Source organism: Cyclopterus lumpus, chromosome 10 (assembly GCF_009769545.1).
Source record: "Cyclopterus lumpus isolate fCycLum1 chromosome 10, fCycLum1.pri, whole genome shotgun sequence".
NCBI lineage: Eukaryota > Metazoa > Chordata > Actinopteri > Perciformes > Cyclopteridae > Cyclopterus > Cyclopterus lumpus.
The window spans coordinates 9813314-9836657 of record NC_046975.1 but is presented as its reverse complement, the minus strand read 5'-3'; the positions used below and the strand labels follow the sequence as shown (position 1 = coordinate 9836657).

Here is a 23344-nt window from a genome sequence, read left to right as displayed (position 1 = left end):
TTGACGTTGTCTCACACACACACACACACACGCATACACACACTTGAAACCACAATGCTTTAATGTCACTGACCTGGCTGAGGACTTCCTCTCCTAAGCATCAGATCGTAAAAGATGCCTAACAGCTTCCACATGCACAGACACACACTCCTGCCAACAGGACAACAGGAAGTCTAAAGACACAAAGGCCGGTGGGCTGGTTAGGGGGGTGGGGGAGAGTCGCACATATGTCACCAAAACCACAGCTTGTCTGAAGGAGCTGGTGAGGTAATGAATAAGCCTTTCATCACAGAGGCTTCGTCACTTGTGATTTCAGAGACAATCATTTGCATTACCGTCAGATAAGAAGTGGGTGTCAGTTTAAAGAATACATTTGGTCATCTGTCAGGATACAAAGTGAAAGTGTTACTAACATGTAAGGTTTTCTCCCCCAAAAAATGTCATTAAATGTTGTTATGGAAGGCCTTAGGGTATTATCATCATCATCATCATCACCACCGCTGGAGAAAGTATTTTCTCCTTTTTCTCACACCCCACCAAGGGGTCAAAGCCAATGTTTTGGCTAATTTGCAACCCAAACATATTCCTTTCCCTTTCAGGGCCGTCTCTGTCTCCCCCTCCCCATTGGTGTGGGAGGCACGGGACACAAGGCCGGCGCTTGAATGAGGCCTGAATGCTCTTTAGATGTCACACTTTTCCCAAACGCCTTGCAGCTGCTCCTATTGTGGCCGCAGAGGGAGGGCTCCTTGGCTGATTCTTTAAGCCTCCTGCTGCTGCCCTGGTCTCAGATGGGTTCATAGAGAAGGAGTGTGGCCCGAACAATGGCCGACGCCATGACATCATGCTTCTTATGTGGGCGAAAGTCCTTATGCAGATATACGATAGGATTCCAACACATTAAACAAAACAGGGAAAGACGTGCACAACGACATGTCTGACAGGCCAGCGGTCAATTTGACTTCAGCTTTGTTTCGTCGCATTGCAGTCGTTGCGATTTAAAGGCATTAAAATTAGGACACTTGTTTGTTGAATACATGAACATATACATTTTTACAAAACTGTTTGGATAATAGATTAACTAAACGTGTTTTTAGAAACACCGTCATTTAAGATGGGAATATTGTATTAGTCTATTATATTAAATGAAATGTTTTTGTTTTGGACTGTTGGTCAGACAAGACAAGCAAAGACAACATGGGCTTTGGCTAATTGTGATGGCCTTGGTTGGTTTGTTGCAGCCCGAAGATGTTTGTACTACATACATAGAGAGAATCACTTTTGGGAGACATTAAGTCTATACATTATTATTACAGTTAAGTTAGTATTTTGGACTTATTGGTATCATTATAACCTTGAGATGCCACATTGGAAAGATAAAGCTGTTTTATGTATTAGCTTTAGGTACTTGGCATAATTGGTAGATGAACAGTTGTGACATTACAAAACCACACCTGTGTTGTCTAAAATGATTTGAAAGTAAAGGTGCATCATTGGTCACTCGTGAATAAATCAGACATAATATGTGAAAGAGTGAACATCTTCAACTGAGTACAAAAGTCAGATGAGATTTATTAAACGTATAAAAACAACATTTCAACAAACATATGCAAAAATAGATATGATAGAGAAATATATTACTTTAGTTCAATAAATATATATGTCAGAATGCAGGCACTGAGGACTACACATCCCCTTTTTAGTAGTTTTGGGGTTCTGTCCGCCTCAGCGCTGCAATACACAGTACAGAAACATGAGGTATTTAATGGTCCATTTCCCCATGCGTCAGGATGACTTGAAAGGCAGGTATTTGCATTTGAATTGGCAACCAATTCAACTCTCAAGCTGAACATGAAGATTCCTGCCACATCTACACTGAAAAGACATTTCAGTGACATTCATTGCTCGTCAAATGAAGGAGTAACTTCCATGCCGTGTTGGGCAATGGGTTGACACGACTTTCTTTAACCAGTACAGAAAGCAACATTGACATTTGAGAGGATACATTCCTGAGACAACTGTTCGCCTTCTCCATTTCGTTTGCTACAAAAATGATTACGATTATCAAAAGCATTTGCCTGAATAAAAAATTAAAATAAAAACAATTTTAAATCGTTCTGTTGAATAAAGAATATTCAGATAGTTCCAACTTCCTCTCGGGGAATAATATCAACTACCCGTTCAGCCATTTCCCAAGTAATCTAGGATTCAAAACATGCGGGTGACTTTCACATTTAGGAGGCACAACATGTATACGTATGTATGGTAGTCTAATCTCCTTTAGACATGATGAGGCCAACCTACAGAGATTAGGCCAGCAGACTGCAGAGTCAAATGAACTGACCCCAAGTACTAGATCCCATTCTGTCCAGTGATACCAGTATCACAATAAAATGGATTACGATCAGGCACGTGTTTTGGGCAGTGGTCTTAGCAGAGGCACTTGTGAGTTACAGTTCAAGTCCAAACAAAGTCTGTGCTCCACACACCTTCCTCAGCAGCTGGGAGAGGTGGTGATGGGACTGTGGAGGAATGACAGCTGACCAGCTGAGGAGTGTACAGGGATCGAGACCGGGAAATTGAAGACTGTGCTGTTGTTTCCGATTGCAGGACTGCCCGCCTCTGAGGAGCAGGTAGACGAGGCCAGGACCTGGGACTCAAACTGGAGGAGCTGACCCATGAAGCTGAAGTTGGGGGAGATGATGCTGCGGCGCTGCTTGACAAACTCGAAGGCCTCGTCCAGCTTAACACGGTTGGTCCGCATGAGGTAGGCAAGGCAAATGGTGGCGGAGCGGGAGATGCCTGCTTGACAGTGCACGAACACACGGCCTCCTTTATTTCTCACCGAGTCTGGGGTGGGGAAGACAAGGGAAGCAAGATTAGTTCACTGTAAACTTCGATCAGGTGATGAAATGTACTTGCAAAGAATGGGGGTTTAAAGTCTGCCTGTCAGAGGAAGCCAAAAACACAAAAGGTCCTTGCAACACTTTCAGATGCTATTTGAATTCAACAGCGCTCATTAAGACACAGGAACACAGTCAATGGGGGTGCAGGGTGTGAGCTTGTGGGGGTTATTCCCCAAGGAGGCAGTCTGAATGGACAAAAGAGGGGAACAGACCCCTGCTGGGGGTATTGATCTGGGAGGAAGGCCGACAGTGAGAGAAGAGAAATTGCCTTTTGTTCAGCCAGAACAAAGAGTGGCGTGGAGGGAGCCATTCAAGCCCAGCCAGCCTTCCCACTACAAAACTAGTTTGGGGCCGCTGCCCCGCAATTCATTAAAAGGGGGCATCCTTTTTTTCTACGCCCGAGAGGTGCCGATGATGTAACCACCATTATGTTGGGGTGGGGAGCTTGTGCAGAGCCAGCTGGTCGGTTTTGGAGGGAACTTTTTAAGATTTCAATCCAGTTGTCAATGAGTGTTGTGAAGGAAGATGGGGGTTGGGCGCTTTTTTTTTTTTGTCGCTTCCCATCAATGGGCTCTGCTGGTGACAGCTGTGATAGGCGCTCACATTTGGCAGTTGAAGGAGCATGAAGGGGGTTAGATGTACTCACCAATAAACTCGATTGCCTCGTTGAACCAGGAGCTAATATCGGCTTTGTGGTTGTCCTCAACTGGGATGCTCTTGTAGAGGAAGGAGTCCACAAAGTGGTTGGGACAGTTGGCAGAGACGTTGATCAGAGCGGTGATCCCCAACATGTCCAGCATGTCTTTTCTTGAAGCATGGTAAGCACTGCCAAGGTAGAGGAAAGGCAAGATCTCCACAGGACCCCCCTATCACAGAAACAAATAAATAAAGCAACCCCAGTCAGTACAACAGGAAATAAGAAACAAAACAAGTGCTCTCAATATTATTATTATAATATTTAACAAATAAAAGATACTGACCTGGTCATATAAAGGAGTATTGCATGGACTACAGCTGGGGTCTGCACTCCCAGGATGGCCAGAGCTCAGGGGCAAACTGAGCCCTTGTGGAAGGGAGGGTTTGGTACAGGTCTCTGGATACTCTGTGGAAAATGTCTCAAAACCACCTGAGAAGGAGAGAAAAATACATATATATCAGATAACAGCACAGCCACGTTTAAATATGGGTCTCCAAAAGGGTGACAACTGCTCATGGGTCTATTTTGGAACATTGTTTACTCCAGCACCAGCTGGTATGGTGACAGCTGTAATCCGCATTTGTTGCCCCGTTGTTAGGATACAGTGAAACAATTGCGCGAGGCAGTGAGCGACCAGTATGTGTCCCCTTACCTTTGAGAATAAAAACCCTGGCTCCGCAGGGGTCACGACACAGGGCCGTAACAGCGAGCATCAATGTCCCGTCCTTCTTCGCCTGGCTTAAGTCCAAACTGCGGTCGTCCAGCAGCACGACAGACTGGTACTCCCCGGACAGGAGTCGGTTCCTTGTGTCCTCGTTGGGGACAATGTGCTCCAGGCCCAGACCCCCCCTGGCTCTCCTGCGCACTATGGTGCTGAAGCGCACGTTGGTGGAGCTCGAGATGTGGGACGAGTTGAAGGACAGGAAGGAGCGGCAGTCCAGCACCAGGCAGCCCGGCACGTCGTCCTCCAACAAGCAACGCAGGGACTCACAGTCGATGGTGGGAACCTCCATTATGACCATAGTAGGACGGCGGGACAGATATAATAAATCCAAATACATAAAGCTGGTACGGCCGGGAAAAAAAGACGTTTAGGCTGTTCGGGGAAACCAAGTATTTCCCCTAAAGTAATGTTTGAAGCCGCGAGTCCTTTGTTCGGTTAGTTTGTTCAATGAAAAGGAAAAAAAAACCGCTTTAAGTTTTAAGACTATCGAAGTTGGTCCTCTTTTTAAGAGTATCCGGTAGTTTTGGTTCTTCTTTAATTAAAAGTTAAGTATATACAACTTTACAGTGAGTTGTTCTGCCTCTGAGCGATTTGAAAAGCGTTTATATACTGCTCGTGCTTGTGAATGAGACGGCACTAACGTCAGGCGGACCGCCCTTCTTGGCTTCCTGCCAGCACTGCAGACGTCATTCCCCTCCCCCCTCTCCTCGCCTCTCCCCCCTCTTGAGCGCAATAGAGCAGGACGTGGCTCGTGCACAAGCTGGACATTTCTGTACGTACGCGGGCACGCAGAGTCAAGAAAGTGTTCACCGCATGGGAGACTGTCGTCTATTGTTGTTTTTTTCATTTTATCTTTTAAAACACTTGTAGAGTTCAAGAGTTATTATGTTTCCAAATTACAACTGCTCGCATTAAAATGTCTGTGTGTCAGCAAATAAGGAATTTGCCAAATTTTCCATGATGTTAGTGTTTAATTAGATTTCTATTTTGCCTCTTCAGCTGAGAGTTGACAAATAACCAGATAATAAGTAAATATATGCCATGGGGGCCATAAAAGTTTATTCTTTGTTTTTATTAGTCAGAGGTACATAGTGTTCAATGCCCCGAGAGCAAAGGCTAACCATAAAAGTTAATCACTGTATAGAAATCTGAAGTCCAGTAAATTTCCACATGCTGAGAAACAAAACACTGGTCTACCAAGAAGACAACAGCAGATGGAGATCGCTCGACCAGTCCCTTCTGTTTCTGTTCATGTTTCACCTATATTTATTTTAAAAATCAAGCATGCAATCACTCTGGGAAACCCTTTTCATCTGTTGGTGGTTGGCTGATGGGCAACACTGCAGTCTCATAATATGGACACTGGATGACCATTATTGACAGACAACAGGCATCGATAGTGACAAGAAGGTGTTTTGAAACTGCAAAGCAGAAACATGACGCGATTGTTTTGTTATGAAATAAATGTTTACGAAGCAGACTTCAAGACAAGTAGTGTTGGGACATACCAAAACCCCATTGAGTTTCAGCTCAACAGTGCCGCAAATGTTATCTTATTCCCCGAAACATTTAATATATTTGTAATGAAGACAGACAGATAGATAGATAGATAGATAGATAGATAGATAGATAGATAGATAGATAGATAGATAGATAGATAGATAGATAGAAAGAAAGGGGAAGGGGAGGTTTTGAGGATAAAAACGTAACCAATCACAACAAAGTGCAAGAACTCTCCAGCCGGTTTAACCTCACACTCCTGTGAGATGAGTCAACTGTGTGGCACACGCCGGAATGTTACACACTGTAAGACAGTGGAGGGAGGCGGGTTAAACAGCGCTCTGAAAACAGTCCGTACCAAACATTTTGTCCTCACGTTAAGAAAGAAATCAAACACCTGGTGAAGGTGTGAGCAATACCAGCGTGAAGGGGCCTGGTGAACAAACATACAGTATTACAAACAGTTCAACTGGTTAAAGGGATGTATCATATGTTCCCTGTTTGGCCATGATAACCAGAAAATGACCATGTATGATTGAAACCAACACATTAATTTAATTAACAGAAAAAAACTCCTGTTCCCTAAGTTTATTCGCACAAATGTCCTCCCAGAATAGTGTCTGAAAGTGGGACAGAATATTAAAACAGACCGTGAGTTATTTCTCTGTTTGGGATTCCCATAATTATAGCCTGTAAATAAATGTAGCGTTCTCACCCAGAAAGGGAAGTGAAACAGAGGACAACACAGAGGCATTTCCTGTGATCCGACCTTGCTGTCACTTGCTGTCATCTCGGCCTATTTACTGTCATTGTCACTCTGAGCCATCAGTGGGAAAACACAGGGCCGATCCTGTCTTCTAGTGTCTCAACAACTCACACGTTATTTGAGACGAACATGTTTCGTTTTATATAGTCTATATGAATGTGAAGAGAACAAAAAAAACAACATATGTTTTCAACATCATCAATACATTATATAGCTTTCTTCTGGGTTATAATGGGAAGCTAATTAAAAAATATCTATCGATACACGTGATGGACACAATGGAAAACCGCAATGGGAACATTTAGTATTGCTGAAAATGAAATCCCACACAAAAATTAACTTTCCAATCTCTTAGTCAACTTACTACAAATTCTATCGTTACCTTTGCACTAACCAGCTATATGTTGATGTATAAATTGAAAGCTTTTCAGACCATGTTCCAAGACCTTTTGTATGGCATTCAAACAGTGTGATGATGTGGGCCACTTGGGGCATTGGACCTTTTAAATTTTAATTTAAAAAATGTCTTTAAGGCAATTTTCTCACATGGTTTGCAAACTTAAAAATGGTCAAGAATGCACTGCAGTTACTCTAACTAGGTTGATAACACTTTACTTGCAGTAGTAAACAATCTAATGCACTATCATTTTGATGTAAGCAGATATAAGGTACAAAACAAGATATAATATGATATATAAGTGTTAATTAATGTATATGAATAACTCACAACTATATTATGCATTACATTATATTGTCAATCCCCAGTTGCACCACAGAAGTTGCACATGAGGAGTTACAGTAACAAATACATTTATTAACACATTTATTTTTAACTACACCTAAATTATACAGTATACTGTAAACTACTATTTGATGCATATTTATAATGTTGGTCATATACATGTTATAAGATATGTCTTTTTATACTATTTTAGGATGCCTTTTGAACATTTAGCCAAGGAATTACAGATGGATTACACATACATTTGAACGAAGTAAGCCTATATATACTATACTGTATTAAAGGCCACTGTTACCCTAGACCACCCTGCAATGATAGTCCAGGGGCTGCAGATGGACTTGTACTCGTTCTAGTCCGATGGCCGCTCAAAGCGCCAAATGGAAAGTGACTTAAATCTGCTGCAAAACATCTCTTCTCTCTATGATATTATTGTTTTGTGTACAAGGTCCCGAAAATCTAATAATAATAATGTAATACAACTGAAAAAACCTCAGAATTGGCACAGCATATTCGTGACCCACTCTTTGTTTGTAAAAAAAAAAAATTCAAAGAGTAAAACGATACAAATTATTAAACCTAAAAAATGTGCTTCTATCATAATTCTTTTAATAGTAGACAGTTTTCAACGAACGTTTATTAACACAAGCCATAAAACCCTGATTTAAAAAACAAAACGTTGCAGCAGGAAGAAGAATCAGCGCGAACCGGAAGTAGCTTTCAGCCAATCGGCTTTTGCAAAGCGTACTAAACTGACGTCAGCCCGGTACCGATGAACAACCGGTAGCGTTGAAGAGAGCCGTGTGTTAGCCCGTTGCGTTTAGCTTTGTCCGCCAACCCTCCTGTCAAACGTGCTAACATCATGCCTTTCGATGTTAGGAGGTGAGTACGGAGCTTCCGTTCATTTCGGGTGAGGTGTGAAGGGACGGTAGCGGTCTTTATACGGTCTGTGAGCTGCGGATGAATTAACAGTCGGCAAAGCCTCGGCTGCCAATGAGCGAGTCCAAGTTGTCACGGTGGTGGTTAACATTTGGCATGAATGGACTACTTTGTCACACGGGGTGCCGAGTTTGTGTTGCAGTCGGCGGAGTGATGCTCAGGTACGCTCACAAGAGTTTCTGTGGGGGTTTCCTGTTCTGCGCATGTGCAGATGGCCTCATCCATCCTAATATGCGTGCGACGTGTAGTCCGCCTCATGGTTATAGTAACTGTTGCATTCAATAAAGCTTTGGTCGTAGCCGCGTGTCAAACTAAACGGGCATAACTGCCTCATCTATTCTTCTTCCCAAATCAAGGCTCCATAATTCCCCCAATACACAAAAAGGGTAAAAAGCTTTCAGATTCATGAGCTACCAATAAACAGTCAGAAACACGCAATAAACATCCAGAAATCCACCTGGCTAACAGAACGATTCCACTAAGCTTTAGATACCGTTTGATATCGGGCACCGAGCTAATAGTCACACCTACAGGGCTGGTGAAACTGTCAATAGAGCACTCCCTTCTAAACATATAGGACGGGCTGTTTGCACTCAGGGGTCACTTTATAACGTGGGCAGTGGAGGATACTCTAGCGATTGGCAATCTGGCAAACTCTTGCGGTCACAGACACATTTCCACACATTTGAGTAGAAAGTAAAGTAGAAAGTAAGAACTTAAAGTAGTTAGGCTGCAACCAACAACTTAGAATTCAGTGGTTTTAAAGCAAGCTCTTCTTCTCCGATGTGAGGCGTTGCTGCTTTTCTGTGTTTTATATAACTAAATATAAAATTTTGTCGGCTTTGGACTGTTAATCGGACCCAGCGAGCTATCTGTAGGTGTCCCCGTGACAACGATGGTCTGTGGAGGCCCCGGACAAGCGCACTGGAGATTGCCTGTCAAAGTGATCACAGTTGTTCTCATCTTTCGGAGCACAGCTGTGTTGAATTGACCAACATCCAGGATCTGGCGTAACTCTCGTTTGCACTGCAGCAGTAGATGATCTATGTATGAGGGTTGTGTGAGAGCGGGAGTGTCATGGGGTCATCAAGTGGTCACGTCCTGTTCAGAGGCTTCACTGTCTCGATCGGATGAAACCTGCATTGCAATAGCTGGAAATACTTTGATTGACCAACTAACTAGTAGTTGGGTTTCGTCCACTCAGACATGGGTTAGTCACCAGTGGGAGACTGTGTAGCAACATAGATTACTGTAGATTACACCATGAGCTAGGGCAGCGCTATTCCCAGAATGCTTTGCTGTATTTGACTACTAAATATATTAACCACACCAGAAGTAAGTTTCAGTGTTTCAGCTGGTTTTATTCCTTTTCTGATGGACCAGAAGAGACCACCAGCATTGTGTTAATACATCTGTCATTACTTTAGGATTGCTGTTTGTAGCACTCTCAAATGTATTGTTTCATTGTTAAAAAATGCTTAGTAATTTCCTAAAACAGATGGGTATTGTGGTTTTTAAGAAAACGTTACTTAAACAGTAATAATGCATTTGTTTAGCACTATTTTCAGCTGTGGATTGATACACATTTGGTGTTCTGGGTGTATTTAGGGCAGCAGAATTGCTTTGATTGCAATACTTTGTTGGATCAGTTAATTATTGGTTTTGGACTCTTCGTGGAATTTGTTGGCGAAAATAGAGAAATATAGAATATCACCGTCCTTTATTCTTTAAAATGTAGTAAAAATATTAGTTTTAAACAGAATTCCCATCCATAAAGCAACCGTCTTAATATCAGTTATTCCACTCAGAAAGAGTTTTCTTCACGTCCCCAATTAATTGCTTCCTCTGTGTGTTATGTGTTCTTACTAAACGCGTATTAGACGGGATGTGAATGCTCTCAAAGGCCTTTTTCCACAATGCATTACCTAAAATGGCAATAACACTGGAATAACCTGGAGCTGAATGTCGTGGCTCTCTGGGCTGTTCTCAATGGTTTTTCAGCAGTAATATAGACAAAGATTTTAATAATACAGATAAACTCATTGAGACTGAACAGCAGCGCATCTGAATGAATAACTGAACAGCTTTTATTGATCCTCAGATTATGTCATTTATTGACACACGCAGGTTTGGTTTGTCCATACCCGATGGTGTAATGTGTTTTCTTCGAGAATAATTAGGTCATGGTGACTTCAGTAAGGAAGTGTCAATAGATGTCATGTCTTTTAATTTTGTCCGTGATGAGGGACTGTTTGCGGTTTGATACTTGACGAACACTTGGGGCAGGTGATTGAAACCTACGTAAAAGAAAGGCCTTGGCACGTGCGTTTCTTACAGCTTGGGATGCGAGATGATCAAATTAAGAAGGACATTTATAACAAACATCCGCTATGTGGCTTTTTCTCGGCAATACATAAAAGAGGATGAACTTCTGACTCACTATGACTCATTCAAGAGATACGGTCTATTTAGCAAGGGCCCTTGCTTAAAAAGCGGCCCTGTGGTGTCAACAGAGAGATGCTGGTACACCATGTCCTCAGTAATAACACGAGAGCCCTTCTTACAGAAGACTGAGCAGTGGGAAGTGAGGGAGGGAGGTGTGTTGACTGTAATTCAGGAAATGACATACCTCAACCACGGACCGAGAGCCGAACTCTCAAGAGTGAGCATTAGTATTCATGAATACAAAGTGTTCTGACCGGAGAAGTGAAACCGAGTTCTCGTCCTAAGAACACATGAGTCACATGGACTATTTAATTATATTAAGTATTTCAGTATGATGCATTTCAATCAGGACAGTAATACACTATTCTAAGTAATACATTTCTTCACCTTTTTAATATTTTATACATTTTTATTTTAGCTCATGCATTTCAAGTGATGCTATATAGAAGTTAAATTGAACCAAGGTATGTGGATGTCATATATTCAAAACAACAAATTATATTTTCTTTACTGGCCAAAAATGTGTTAAAACTTTATAATAACTTTTTTGTAATTGGTGGGCTGTAGATGAATATAGTGTCTTATTGATTTGTTTTATTATTTTTTCGTGCTAGTCATTTCCCTTGCACCGGTAGCCCGGCTAATTGTCATTGTCCTTCCAGATCAGTCCTTGTGGTGTCGTCCGCATATTTCAGAATCCTGATGGAGTTTCATTTTGATCTGAAGTCATTTGTAGAGGAAAGGGGACAGAACGCTTCCCTAACGGGGTGGGACATGACAACGTGGCTTCTGTCCACAATCCAGAACACCAGTGAGGTGTAACTGTTCACATCCAGGAGTTTCTTGAACAGCTTAAAAAGGTTGATGGTATAAATAAAAGAACTGAAATTGATTGACAGAATTTGACCTCCGCGGCAGGTTGACCGCATCATCTGTGGACCGGTTTGGGTGACAGTGCTGTGATGTTGTTTTTGCTCTTAACTTCAAGTGTAATTCAGACTCCGTGTCCAGATATAACAAGACTGCCAGCGGACAGATGTACAGTAACATCCATCTGGTGACTATTTTTAAAGTTCACATGTGTGGCATCAGTTTCCAGCTCACATTGCGATGGACCAGACATGTGAGATTTAGTTTCCTCGCTCGTATTCAAATTTAGCAGTGGGAAACTGACTGCTAAAAGTGTGTGTGTGTGTGTGTGTGTGTGTGTGTGTGTGTGTGTGTGTGTGTGTGTGTGTGTGTGTGTGTGTGTGTGTGTGTGTGTGTGTGTGTGTGTGTGTGTGTGTGTGTGTGTGTGTGTGTGTGTGTGTGTGTGTGTGTGTGTGTGTGTGTGTGTGTGTGTGTGTGTGTGTGTGTGTGTGTGTGTGTGTGTGTGTGTGTGTGTGTGTGTGTGTGTGTGATTTTCAAACAAGCTCAGTGATCTCTCTTAAAGCCCTAAAGTTATTGTTTTTATTTCCTGACCAAATCTGAGTGCTTTGGAGTTTAAACAGAGAGTTTCCTTGCCAACGTGGGTCACGTATTCTCTTCACAGGTGAGCATGCAATCCTTGAACTAATGTAAGAAATATATAAATCAACAAAACTAGAAGACTCTTAAGGTTTACATGGCGATGGTGTGTCTCGCGGGTCTCCACCGGTCTGGTGGTCTCAGGAGGTCAGCTCGGTGTTGGGAGGAAGGAGACCCTCCCTCTGCACGCCAGAGCTTTACACTCAGGAAGTGTGTCACTCTAGACGTTATTCTGATCCTGATTCAGAGGGACCCCTCCCTGAGCCCCCCACCCCATCTCCTCTCCATGCCCTATATATCCTGCCAGCTACCAGCACTAACTGATCTAATCGTAATGGGACATGGCCACAGTAAGTTAGAGATGGATGTGGACCAGAGAGCGGAGGAGAGCCTAAGGGAAGCTGCCTGAGGAGTTTAGGATCCAGGGGTCCTTTAGCGGCAGACGAAAACAAAGGAGTGAAAGCTGAGGCAAAACAAGAGAAGCAGCAGGGTCGGGGCCGGACAGGAAGCCCTCCCTCCCACTTCCTCCCCCGTCCTGCTATGCATCAGCTGTGATTCTTTCACCGACCGTTTTCTCGATGGAAGAAATGCAAACAGATGTGAGTGTTTTGGAAATAGATGAGGAAGTGCAGCGAGTGAGAGTGGAGAGGAGGGAGTGAGTGAGGGAGGGGTGGGTGGGTGGGTGGGTGGGTGGGGCCGGTCAGCGATGATGAAGTTTGGGGTCGAAAATGTTTCACTGCCCAAAAAGGACATGCGCAAGAACTCATGAACCTAAATAGTTTTGGTATTGAGTAACACCCCCCCCCAACACACACACAATTTCTCAGCTTCTGAAATAGGCAACAACAATATTACATGAGAGTTTATTGTGTCAGGTTGCGATGATCCTCCGACGCTTCTGATTCACACACTCGGTCTCAGTTGTGAAAATGTCAAGTTAAAGGTTTAAGATTCTGCCAGCTTGGATCCTTCACTGCTGGTTTCATTGTAGGTCAGAATTACAGAGCGTGTGTGTGTGTGTGTGTGTGTGTGTGTGTGTGTGTGGCGTTGCGGCCGGGGTGTCTGGACCTGTTCTGTATGATGGCGGTGGTCCAGAGCTAACATTCCACCACTCTGTCGTAATATTGCACGGCGTTATGAGTACAGAGTGTTCTTCTTTTCTCAGCACGTAGTGTTTACGTTTTCTTTTCCCTTTTTTTTTTCACTCCCCTTTTCTTCCTTTCTCTCCTCAGATTCGATATCTACAGGAAAGTGCCAAAAGATCTCACCCAGCCCACATACACAGGAGCTTTCAGTGAGTAGTCCTGCACCCACAGTCGGCCCAAATTATGAACTTCTATTTGCATTTTTTTTTTTATTTGGATATTTTTGTCATCAGGTTTTCGTTGTCCACATATGTATGTATGTTGTGTCAATAATGTAAAATGTGTACCAAGTTTAGTGCAATGCAGTTCTATTCCCCATTCCGTCTCAGACTTAAAATACACATACTTGGTTTCTTGAAGATCGATACCACTCTGTTCATAAAATACGACACTACCGCCAGTTGACGGTTGTTTTAGCACGAGGACTGAAAACGGCTCGGCTCGTCCTTTCTGAAGTGAACATAATTCTCCTACCAGCAGCTTATAACACATTTACACCCAACCAAATGACCAGTTTTGTTGTTTTTACACTTCCATTTATACTCGTATTAAACAAATGAGAAGTAATGCGATAAGTAGCGAGCACAAGAAGTGCTGATGGTCTGATTTAGTTTGGACTGAGGCAACGTAGCCATTTCCAATCTTTGTGCCAAGCTTTGCGAAGTAGTGATTGGTTCTAGCTTCAAATTAAAACCAACAACGTGTTTTTCGACACTTCTACGACAATTACTATTTAGCATACCGTGTAGTTTTATGGAGGCGAGTGACGTGAAAAGTGTTTAGGCAGGGGAGAAGTTGACAGCTGTAGGTCCAGTACCTGCGTGTCCCAGCGCAGAGGCACGTTCTGACCTAGTAATTCAGCACAGGCAGTACCTGCTATAGCACAAAATAAAATGTTAAGAATGTTAATGATCATCTCCATCGTCTCAGGCTCCAGAGAGGAGAACCCGTGGCAATCAGGTCACGAGTTGTCCTGCTTGTCATCAATATGTTATTGGGCAATCATGGAATTGTATTGATTATTCACTTCACTGAAGACACAAAAGACCTGATGACACACCCTTTGGCTCAGTCATCTACGAGTATTGGTCATTCATTGGTGAGTTGATGAACAGAATGACGAACCCCAAAAACCAACTGATGACAGCATGGATAAGCAGTGCCGTCAGTGAACAGTTTAAAACGGATTACAAACACCTTCCTGGATGACAGGGAAGAGAATGGGTTTGCTAAAGATATACATAGGTTTTTTTTTTCTCCCACGAGGAAAGGGATGGAAGTCCTTCCTGTTCACAATCAACACCCTTCCTGTCTCCAGCCACTGTCTAGGGGTGAGGGCCTTGGCTGTTATTGCTTCACCCTCGGCAGGTCGGCTCACATTATGGCTTGTGTGGTTCTGAGGCGACCAGAAACAGACTCCCCTCTTCACAAAAGGCCAAATATTTGACCCCGTCTGCTTTTCTTGTTCTGTTTCAGGGCCACATTCGTTTTTTAAGGTTACATTTTTTACGGTATTTACTTTGAACAATAACAGTGGATTCCAGAGCCGTTCTAGCTTTGGACATCATTTATCAATAGTTTCCGATGTCGCGGTCTGATTAATGGCGTTACTGTATTTGATTCTTTGTGTCATTAAGCACTCTATTTAGCCCATTTAATCATGTGTGAGCACTGGGAAGGATGGGCTTGAGTTAAAAATCAAAACCATTCATTTGAGGCCTTGTGTAAATCATTTGGCTCGTCACTTTTTCCATTGTGGAGCTGTTGGAAGAAACGGTAGCAGCCCATTACGCTGCTTTAGTAATCCTCTTCCAGTATTTCACCCTTTGAAGCCCAGGAAGAATTACTGTATGTCTTCTTATGAACCTGAATTGATGACCTATGTGTCATAGCGACACTCCCTATTGTTTGTTGGTTAAACATTACCTTATGCAAAGCCTTAGCCAGCCGCAGGTTTGGCCCTGCCAACCACAAGGTCATGTGACTGTGAGATCCTAGGAGACAGTTGCCACGTAAACACGCCTCACCTGCTGAGTGAGAGCTTTCTGGCCTTGGCTCTCGTCATACCGGATAGACCACAGTTGCGCCGACACAGATCGGTTACTTCCATATTTATCTTAGTAACGCATGACAACGTTTTATGTGACCTGATTAGTTTGACACATGACATGAAACAGGCAGCCTGAGCTTCTCCTTTTAAGCTTCAGGCTTTATTTAGGCTCAGACTGAACGAAAATACTTATTGTTTAAGGTTAATATCCCTAATTTGGTCTAGCTTTTAGTTGAATCCTTAAAGCGTCTTTGTAGGAGCCATTTTTGGTCTGAAGGATTGTCAGTGTGTGGGCTTGTCTAAGGAAACCCAAAAAAGAGCTGTTTGTAGGACTTGCGTAGCATGAGCTCACCTCTTTTAGATCAGATATGCTGTAATGGCTGCCTGTTGTGCTGGTATTTAATGTAGAATTAGTGTAGGAGGGTCTTTGAAAAAACCTGCATAATGGCAGGCTTAACACCGCCAGTAAAACTGCTATTTAGGGAAATCTTTTATAGCCACTGTGATTTTCATTAATGTGAACATCTGAGGTCAGCCATTCCTAAAGGCTGGAACAACCGGCTCATTTGGTCTGCATCACCCCTTGAAATGTCGGTTTAACTTGAGATTATAAAAAAGCGAAATAAAAGTAATTCGTACGATCGGCGGTGACTTAAGTGTTTGAACAAGCGATCCATTCTAACTTTCTTCCTTTCTGCCCACAGTTTCCATCCTCTGCTGTTTCTTCATCCTCTTCCTGTTCCTGTCTGAGCTGACGGGCTTCATAGCCACAGAACTGTAGGTATCGCTGCATCAGATCTCTGAATAAGTGTGTGTCATGTAATCTCCTGCAGCTGAAACACAGACATCAAGAGGACAGTTCGTTTGTTGCCACATGGGTTCAGGGTCTGCTGAAATATACAGGACGGGGAGTTAAGGATGAATGTCAATGCCCTGATTATTATGTGTTCTGCTGTGTTGTAACCAATGAATAGAGGCAGTTTTCTCACAGGAAATTGTCTTTGTGCATGCATCAGTCTCATGGTCATGTGTAATAAGGGATGACTTGGGGAGGCGCTGGGGGTCAGGAAGGAAATTACTCTCACAGAGATGCACAAATGTTCTCTCCATGCAATTTGGCAGAGGATGAATCCTGTTCTGTTAAAGTAGGGTGTTGTGGGTTTAAAAAAACAAAAAAAACACTAATTTACTTTTTTCAGTTCAAGCTTATCTAACCATGTTTCCTGTTTCTGTCCCTTACAGAGTAAATGAACTGTATGTGGATGATCCAGATAAAGACAGTGGTGGGAAGATAGAAGTGAGTTTAAACATCAGTTTGCCACACTTACACTGTGATTGTGAGTATATAATAATATATACAACCTTACACCATTTCTTTGCATTACACTTCCTGTTTGTGTGTTCTTCTTTTTTTTTTTTTTTATGGGCCTTTTTATAGTCTTGTTTTCCTGCTTTATCTGACAGTATTACTTACCGTGCTAAATAAAAGAATAAATGATGCCTTAGATAGAGAAGACGACTCTCATAAAGAAGTAGTAAAGCTACATAATAGTCTCTACCCAGATCCCACTAAATCTTAGGCCAGCCTCCGGCCTGTGCTGCCTCTGTTTGATGTTGTGCTGCCACACAGCCCTAATCCGAGTTTGAGTTGCCTCTCGTGGCTCCTCTGCTGTACTTCGATGTCAGAAAGGTGGGCAGGACCAAGTGCAGTCCCTGGTTATTTGCTCTTCATGACTCCCGTCAGAAACTATGCCCAACGACACACACGTGCACACATTGCCGAGGCTCTGGCAGGCACATTTGCTCAATTCAAGCGATATCCAAAAATGGCAACGCTAATAAATGCTTGTGTGAAAAATGAAGTCCGGATTTCTGCGAGAGAGGCTTTGGCATGCAGACACACACAGCTGTTGGCCATGTGTTTAGACGACTTCACTCATGGCATGCCTTAACAAAGGCCGTCTCATGCCGTTTCCAATTAAAGCTCTCGGTGATTGTATGTATGGTGGTTTTGTTTATTTGCAGAATTTAAAGTCTGCAGAAATGTGGGTCCCTCTTAACTACACACACGGGTCTAACCACTCAGCAGCTGCATGTAATGAGTAGAAACGTTCCTCAGCCATCCTCCCTGCGAGTTAATATTCTACATCAGTTTTTTTTCTTCCAGGCCTCCAAACAGGTTGTCATCCATTACAAATTTACTAAGAGAGAAAAATAATATCATTATGGAAAAGCTGGCATTTCCATCCCTTTGTACTATTCATCTGCTCTGCTCTGCTGTTCCGAATTTAAACACCGTCTCCCTCCACTGACCTTTTACGAGTTGCCAGGTCTTGATTTGTGACTTCCCGGAAAAGCAGAACTGCGTTTAATAACCTTATAATAATTCTCCCCCCCCCCCCCTCCCGATCCACTTTTTACATGAACACACTTTCAGTTCTAAATGTCTTCAAAAGGAGAAACAACCAGCTCAGACAGTGTCAGACTTAACTTGTGTTGGTGCACTGTATTTTGAGATCTGGATAGACGGAGGGGGAGTTGAACTTGTCTTGAATGTCAAAGGTCAGACAGACGGCATGTGGAGGTTTTAGCACAGGTCCAGCGGACGTCCCTCTGCACTGCTGGCCAACACACCGCGCAGCTCGGCTCTGAAAATAGGCCGCTGCCAGTGTGCCAACACAGGGCGGCCTGCAGGAGGGGGAGGGGGAGGGGGAGGGGGAGGGGGGCTCAGTAAAGTCTAGATGGAAAAACACAGACAGGCAGGATAGGTGGCCTGTTAGGACTCTGTGTGTTTACTCTACAGGTCACTCTCTGCAGTATTTCTCTTTATTCTTCCCTTCCACTGTTAACAAATCAGTGACTCGTATTGTTATTTGACGGTGAAAGACATAGAGCTGCAGCTCATAATTGTTCTCAATATCAATAATTTCTTTGATTAACCAATTTATTTTTCAGTCGATAAATTGTTCAAAAAACCCTGCAAAAAAGGCCTTATTCTTTTGACATACATTCATAATGTTGTGTCTGTTTGAGCACTGGTGTTACCTTACAATTTCAGTGTTAATAGTTTTTTAATTTCATTGAACGATTGCTGTACAAAATTGCGAAAAGAAACGCAAATGTTTGGTGTAAAGCTGAAACAAGTTGATCAGTTATAACAACATAAATAATTAGATGATCACAGAAAAACAAAATGTTACTTTCAGCCCTGTTTTTGCTTAACAAATGATTGAAGATAATTACCTCAGCACTGAAAGTAGTACAAGTTTGGAACAGGCATAGGAAACCATAAATTATTTTTGTTAATATTCTCTCCTTGTTCAGTCTATATGTAATTATCTCCCATGTCTCTCTGTTTCTTAAGTGGTGGGTTTGGACATCCAGGATGAGATGGGCCGCCACGAGGTCGGTCACATAGACAACTCCATGAAGATTCCTCTCAACCAGGGGGGTGGTTGTCGCTTTGAGGGAGAGTTCACCATCAACAAAGTAAGGCCTCATCCCAGCACAGAGAGGGGGAGAAGAATAACCCCCACACACACTGTATGAGTTTAAATGGCTGATCTGCCCCAGAGAGTGTTTCTGTGCCCAGTAATTACTTTATGATGGATTGGATTTGGATCTTTTGTGGGACATAAACTCTTGGACTATATGTTGTTTATTTGTCTTGGCCTTGAGATAAACATAGAGCCCCCCCCCCCCGTCTGAGACGAATGAAGCCAACCTGCTTCCTCCTCCAGTCTAAATTGAGTTATGTTACATTTAAGAGCTCTGGGATCGGCTTCAGCTGCTGTCTGGGCCCCGACAAGCCCTGTTTGTCCTACCGCCATCTTGTGCGTCAGTCTTTCCAGTCCATTTAAAATGATTAACCCAGCAGTTGTACATTTAACACTCTCGCTTGTGGAGTATTTTGAAATATGTGAAACGTGTTAAAGTGGCTTTTTCTTCCGGAGACGAGGGCCATTCGGTTTCCGACCAATTGTGTGTGTGTGCAGAATTGGTTATTAGTTAACTCGATGTGTTGCAGGTGCTCACATTAACTTACGTGTGTGTGTGTGTGTGTGTGTGTGTGTGACTGTGTGTGTGTGTGTGTGTGTCTTCAGGTACCAGGAAACTTCCATGTGTCGACGCACAGCGCTACAGCGCAGCCCCAAAGCCCAGACATGACCCACAACATCCACAAGTTGGCCTTTGGAGAAAAGCTCCAGGTCGGTACTCGCACTAAAACCCACAGCGGGGGAAAAATGGACAGAGATTAAATCTACAGTATCAAGGCTGAACACGGATCTCTTTTCTCTCTTGTCACGCAGGTAAAAAAAATACAAGGAGCCTTCAATGCGTTAGGAGGGGCTGACAGGCTGTCATCTAATCGTACGTATGCAGGCTGCACATGTGTTCCTCATATCCACGATGTGACTGTTATGTATGGTGTGATGCAATGAAACGAGACACCTAGGGGACTTCTTTTGAATCCAAAGTGGCAACACGGCTGACATCTTGGATGGGAAGGCTCCAGGCAGCTGCGTCGTGATCAAAACTACATCCATTTTTGGACACTTTCTTTTTCTCATATTGAAGTAACTTTACTTCTGTTGCAGCTCTGGCCTCACATGACTACATCCTGAAGATTGTACCGACGGTGTATGAAGACCTATCGGGCAAACAGAGGTTCTCCTACCAGTACACGGTGGCCAACAAGGTGCTGACTCCCTCCTGTTATCCCCTCTTCCTTTTCTACCTCACCTGTTAGATCTGACCCTCGGTGTCATATGTTGTTTTCACATGTTAAGGCAGCAGCGCGACCATCCCAACAAATGGCTAGAGCGTGTTTTGCCGTGTTAAATTGTGCACTCACCCGGAAGTGGAAGCTCACCCCTAGTGACTGGAAATGCTCCCCAGAAGTCAACAAACCATAAACACACTTCCTGGAATTGTGTTGACGGACAGCTGGTTTGGAGTTTGGAGTAATAACAGTGCGGATCAGCTGTGAATCGAGGATGATGAGGGCCTGAGCAGATTATTTCAAAAATAACCATAAATGGAGAATAGTGTCTTTTTTTTCTTTTCTTCTTTAGGTGAATTTTTTTTTTTTTTTGCAGTAATGTGATTTTTATGAATTCACTGACATCGATGTCATCCCATAACAATAACTCACAACACATTGTAGCCTCCTACTTACATCATCAGATTTATTGAGCCGAGATTCATTTTCAATGAATCATTAATTACTTTGTAGTGACTTCATCTGAAAGCTATTCTATAATGAGTCATAAACGCCGCCGCCACCACCACCGGAGATAAGAATGAAACAACAGATTGCTCTAAATTGATTTCTCAACATAAGGTTTGATCGCCTCAGTGTTTATTAAATAAAATGTTCTCGCCACGCGCAGCTCCAAAACATATTAACATCTGTAACGCGCTTCTTTTCCACCCACACAGGAGTACGTCGCGTACAGCCACACGGGCAGAATCATCCCGGCCATCTGGTTCCGATACGACCTCAGTCCAATCACAGTCAAGTACACAGAGAGGAGGCAGCCCGTCTACCGCTTCATCACAACGGTGAGTTCATGCTCCTCTTGAAAGTCTTCAATACAGTGAAAACTGGGATTTCTAGACTTTAAACATAATCTGAGAGTGTTTGTTGATATGGTGAATTTGTTAGCAAGCAGTTACCTATTGACACATCCACTGTCTTTTCGATCTGGTTTGGTCTCTTCCGACTATGGGAACACACAGCTGTTGTAAAGCTGCACTAATTAATGCTTTTTTTATTAACACTAAAAAAACACAAAAGCCAGTTAGCTTAGCATAGCATAGAGAATGGAAACGGATAGCGTGGCTCTTTCCAAAGAAAACAAAGACCGTCTACCAGTGTAAAAAAAACTAAAGTTGGTTATTTAATCTGTACCAAAAAACCTGTAATTTCACCTCCCTGAATTCTTTTTTTCTCCTTCTCCACCTCCTCTCTCCACTTGACCTTGTCGTTGAGGAATTTTGGCTGAGCCTGTACCACGTCATCAGCAAGCTTTCCTGCTGACTGATAATGCGGTCAGGATTAAATTGGCTCCTTTTGAGTTGTTTAGTTCTATCATGACTTGCATTGGTAGGACATGACTGTAAGCATAGTGTAATTATGAGTCATGGTTTAAGATGTTGAGTCAAGCTGCAGCAGGACTTTTTGATGGATCCCAGCACATTACTGAAGTGTCGTAATGTTAACGTGATTACAAGCAGCTGATAGCCTTCATCTCTAACCAGAGGAGAACATATCAAAGTGTGGCTTGTGTTTCCTGTAGATCTGTGCCATCGTCGGCGGGACGTTCACAGTCGCAGGAATCATCGACTCCTGTATATTCACTGCTTCAGAGGCCTGGAAGAAGATCCAGATCGGGAAAATGTCATGAGGACTCCTCCCCACATCTTATTTATATGTGCAGAGTTGCTAGCCTGTTAGCTAAATCCAATCCTTCTCTAACCCACTTCCTTTTGGAGATTTCCTCAAGTCGACCAATAGAGTGGCTCCGGCACTGGATCTAACTAACAGGCTACACGGCTGCGTCTCAGTTACTTTTTAAGCTCCTCTCAGGCTCCATCTGCTCTGTTGACGTGTGGATGCAGACTATCACATGTCTTCTTCCTGCGTCTTCAGTGTCAGGAGAGGAAGCTCTTTTGTTACTGTGGAGATGAAGTACTCTGTGCCTGGGTATTTGAAGTCTGTACCTGATATTCTTTGAAGTAAAAAAAAAACTTTGACACAAATCTCCACATATAATCAATTCAATGGGAATTGTTCAAATGATGGCTGAATTACAACAGACCTATGTTTAAATTAATTTTAAAAACAGTATCAGTCGACCTGTACTGTTTATTTGTTTGTATGCCACAAAAAGGGAATTATCATTTGAAGGAAGTGTTCTGGTTATTAAGACTAGACTGAACTTTAAAATGTTTCTGTAGGTCACACTGTCCATACAATAGTATTTTGAATCATGTGACATTATATTTTCAGCCCATCTTATTGCATCTCCAGTATTCACTGCATGTGCCTTTTTAGATTCTTTACTCTTCCACCATTCAGGATTACCATCAGCTCCCATGTGTCTGTTTCAATGGCCGTTGTTACAACTTACTTTGTAGATTCACTTTTTAAGAGATTTATTTTTTAATACAGGGAATCATTGCTTATTTTTCAGTCCATTATTGTACCAATATTTCATTAATGCTGTTTGATAACCTAGTTTTTTTTTTTTTTTACAATCCATTTGAATTATTGCAAAAATATGTAGCAAGTGTCTGTTATTTTCTAAGAGAACAATTGATTTAGTTTTTCTTTTTTTCTTTTACACAGTACATTAACTAATTGAGTTTCTATGAAGTTGTAAATTGTATGGATGATTTGGTTTTGTACTGAGAGAACTTGTAGACCAAGGTGTTTGTCCTCTTTGGTCATTTTTCTTTATTTTATACTGATGTTTAACAGACCTCAGACCAGTGATAATCACAAGCCCTCAGAAACTGGTCTGTCAACTGTAAAGATCATCCACTTCCTGTTCCGTCTCAAATTACTCTGTAATGCTACGTGTTCCTCAAGTAAAGGTGCCAGAGAAATCACGGTTGTATCCTCCATGTGTTCAGATTTCTATAAGCTAGTTGCCAGCCTTTTGACATGTTATGCTACGTTTTTATTTCCTCAGTTTTAATTATTTAGTTTACACATCTCAGAGTACTTTTCCCACGTATTATTTCTTAATAAAGCCTAAAGTAGTTAGGCCAGGGAGTGCTGGTTTTAAGAAAGAAGTGAGCTGCTGCTTTTAAAAGCCAATTATTTCACATCAAAGTCGTCTGCCTGAACCCCATTTCACCTGAAACTGACAGTTTACATGAAGTTATCCAGGTACCCTCAACAATTATTCATAGAAACTGG

The 23344-nt window shown here is 42.6% G+C and overlaps 2 protein-coding genes across 2 annotated transcripts; one reads left to right on the top strand and one right to left on the bottom strand.

Annotated features, from left to right (window-relative positions):
* Positions 1-1549: 1549 nt before the first annotated feature.
* Positions 1550-4957, bottom strand: dusp1 (dual specificity phosphatase 1). The gene is made up of 4 exons (XM_034543783.1): positions 4253-4957; positions 3884-4029; positions 3550-3769; positions 1550-2847 (listed from the first exon to the last, which is right to left on the bottom strand). Exons 1-4 carry the CDS (start codon positions 4659-4661, stop codon positions 2492-2494), a joined length of 1131 nt encoding a protein of 376 aa, XP_034399674.1. The 5' UTR covers positions 4662-4957; the 3' UTR covers positions 1550-2491.
* Positions 4958-8064: 3107 nt separating this feature from the next.
* On the top strand, positions 8065-23031 carry ergic1 (endoplasmic reticulum-golgi intermediate compartment 1). Its single transcript, XM_034543089.1, has 10 exons — positions 8065-8211; positions 13452-13513; positions 16119-16191; positions 16657-16751; positions 18779-18903; positions 19518-19622; positions 19725-19785; positions 20013-20113; positions 20857-20979; positions 21717-23031. Exons 1-10 carry the CDS (start codon positions 8192-8194, stop codon positions 21822-21824), a joined length of 873 nt encoding a protein of 290 aa, XP_034398980.1. The 5' UTR covers positions 8065-8191; the 3' UTR covers positions 21825-23031.
* The last annotated feature ends 313 nt before the right edge of the window (positions 23032-23344 follow it).

What these genes read in the sequence shown, in the direction of transcription:
- dusp1 (XM_034543783.1), bottom strand. Translation starts at nt 4,661, where the DNA reads ATGTATTTGGATTTATTATATCTGTCCCGCCGTCCTACTATGGTCATA. An exon ending in CAGGGTTTTTATTCTCAAAG is followed by an intron (nt 4,030 to 4,252) that starts GTAAGGGGACAC and finishes TCTCCTTCTCAG; the next exon opens with GTGGTTTTGAGACATTTTCC. An exon ending in CGAGGCAATCGAGTTTATTG is followed by an intron (nt 2,848 to 3,549) that starts GTGAGTACATCT and finishes TCCCCACCCCAG; the next exon opens with ACTCGGTGAGAAATAAAGGA.
- ergic1 (XM_034543089.1), top strand. Translation starts at nt 8,192, where the DNA reads ATGCCTTTCGATGTTAGGAG. An exon ending in CACATACACAGGAGCTTTCA is followed by an intron (nt 13,514 to 16,118) that starts GTGAGTAGTCCT and finishes TTCTGCCCACAG; the next exon opens with TTTCCATCCTCTGCTGTTTC. An exon ending in CCTTTGGAGAAAAGCTCCAG is followed by an intron (nt 19,623 to 19,724) that starts GTCGGTACTCGC and finishes CTTGTCACGCAG; the next exon opens with GTAAAAAAAATACAAGGAGC.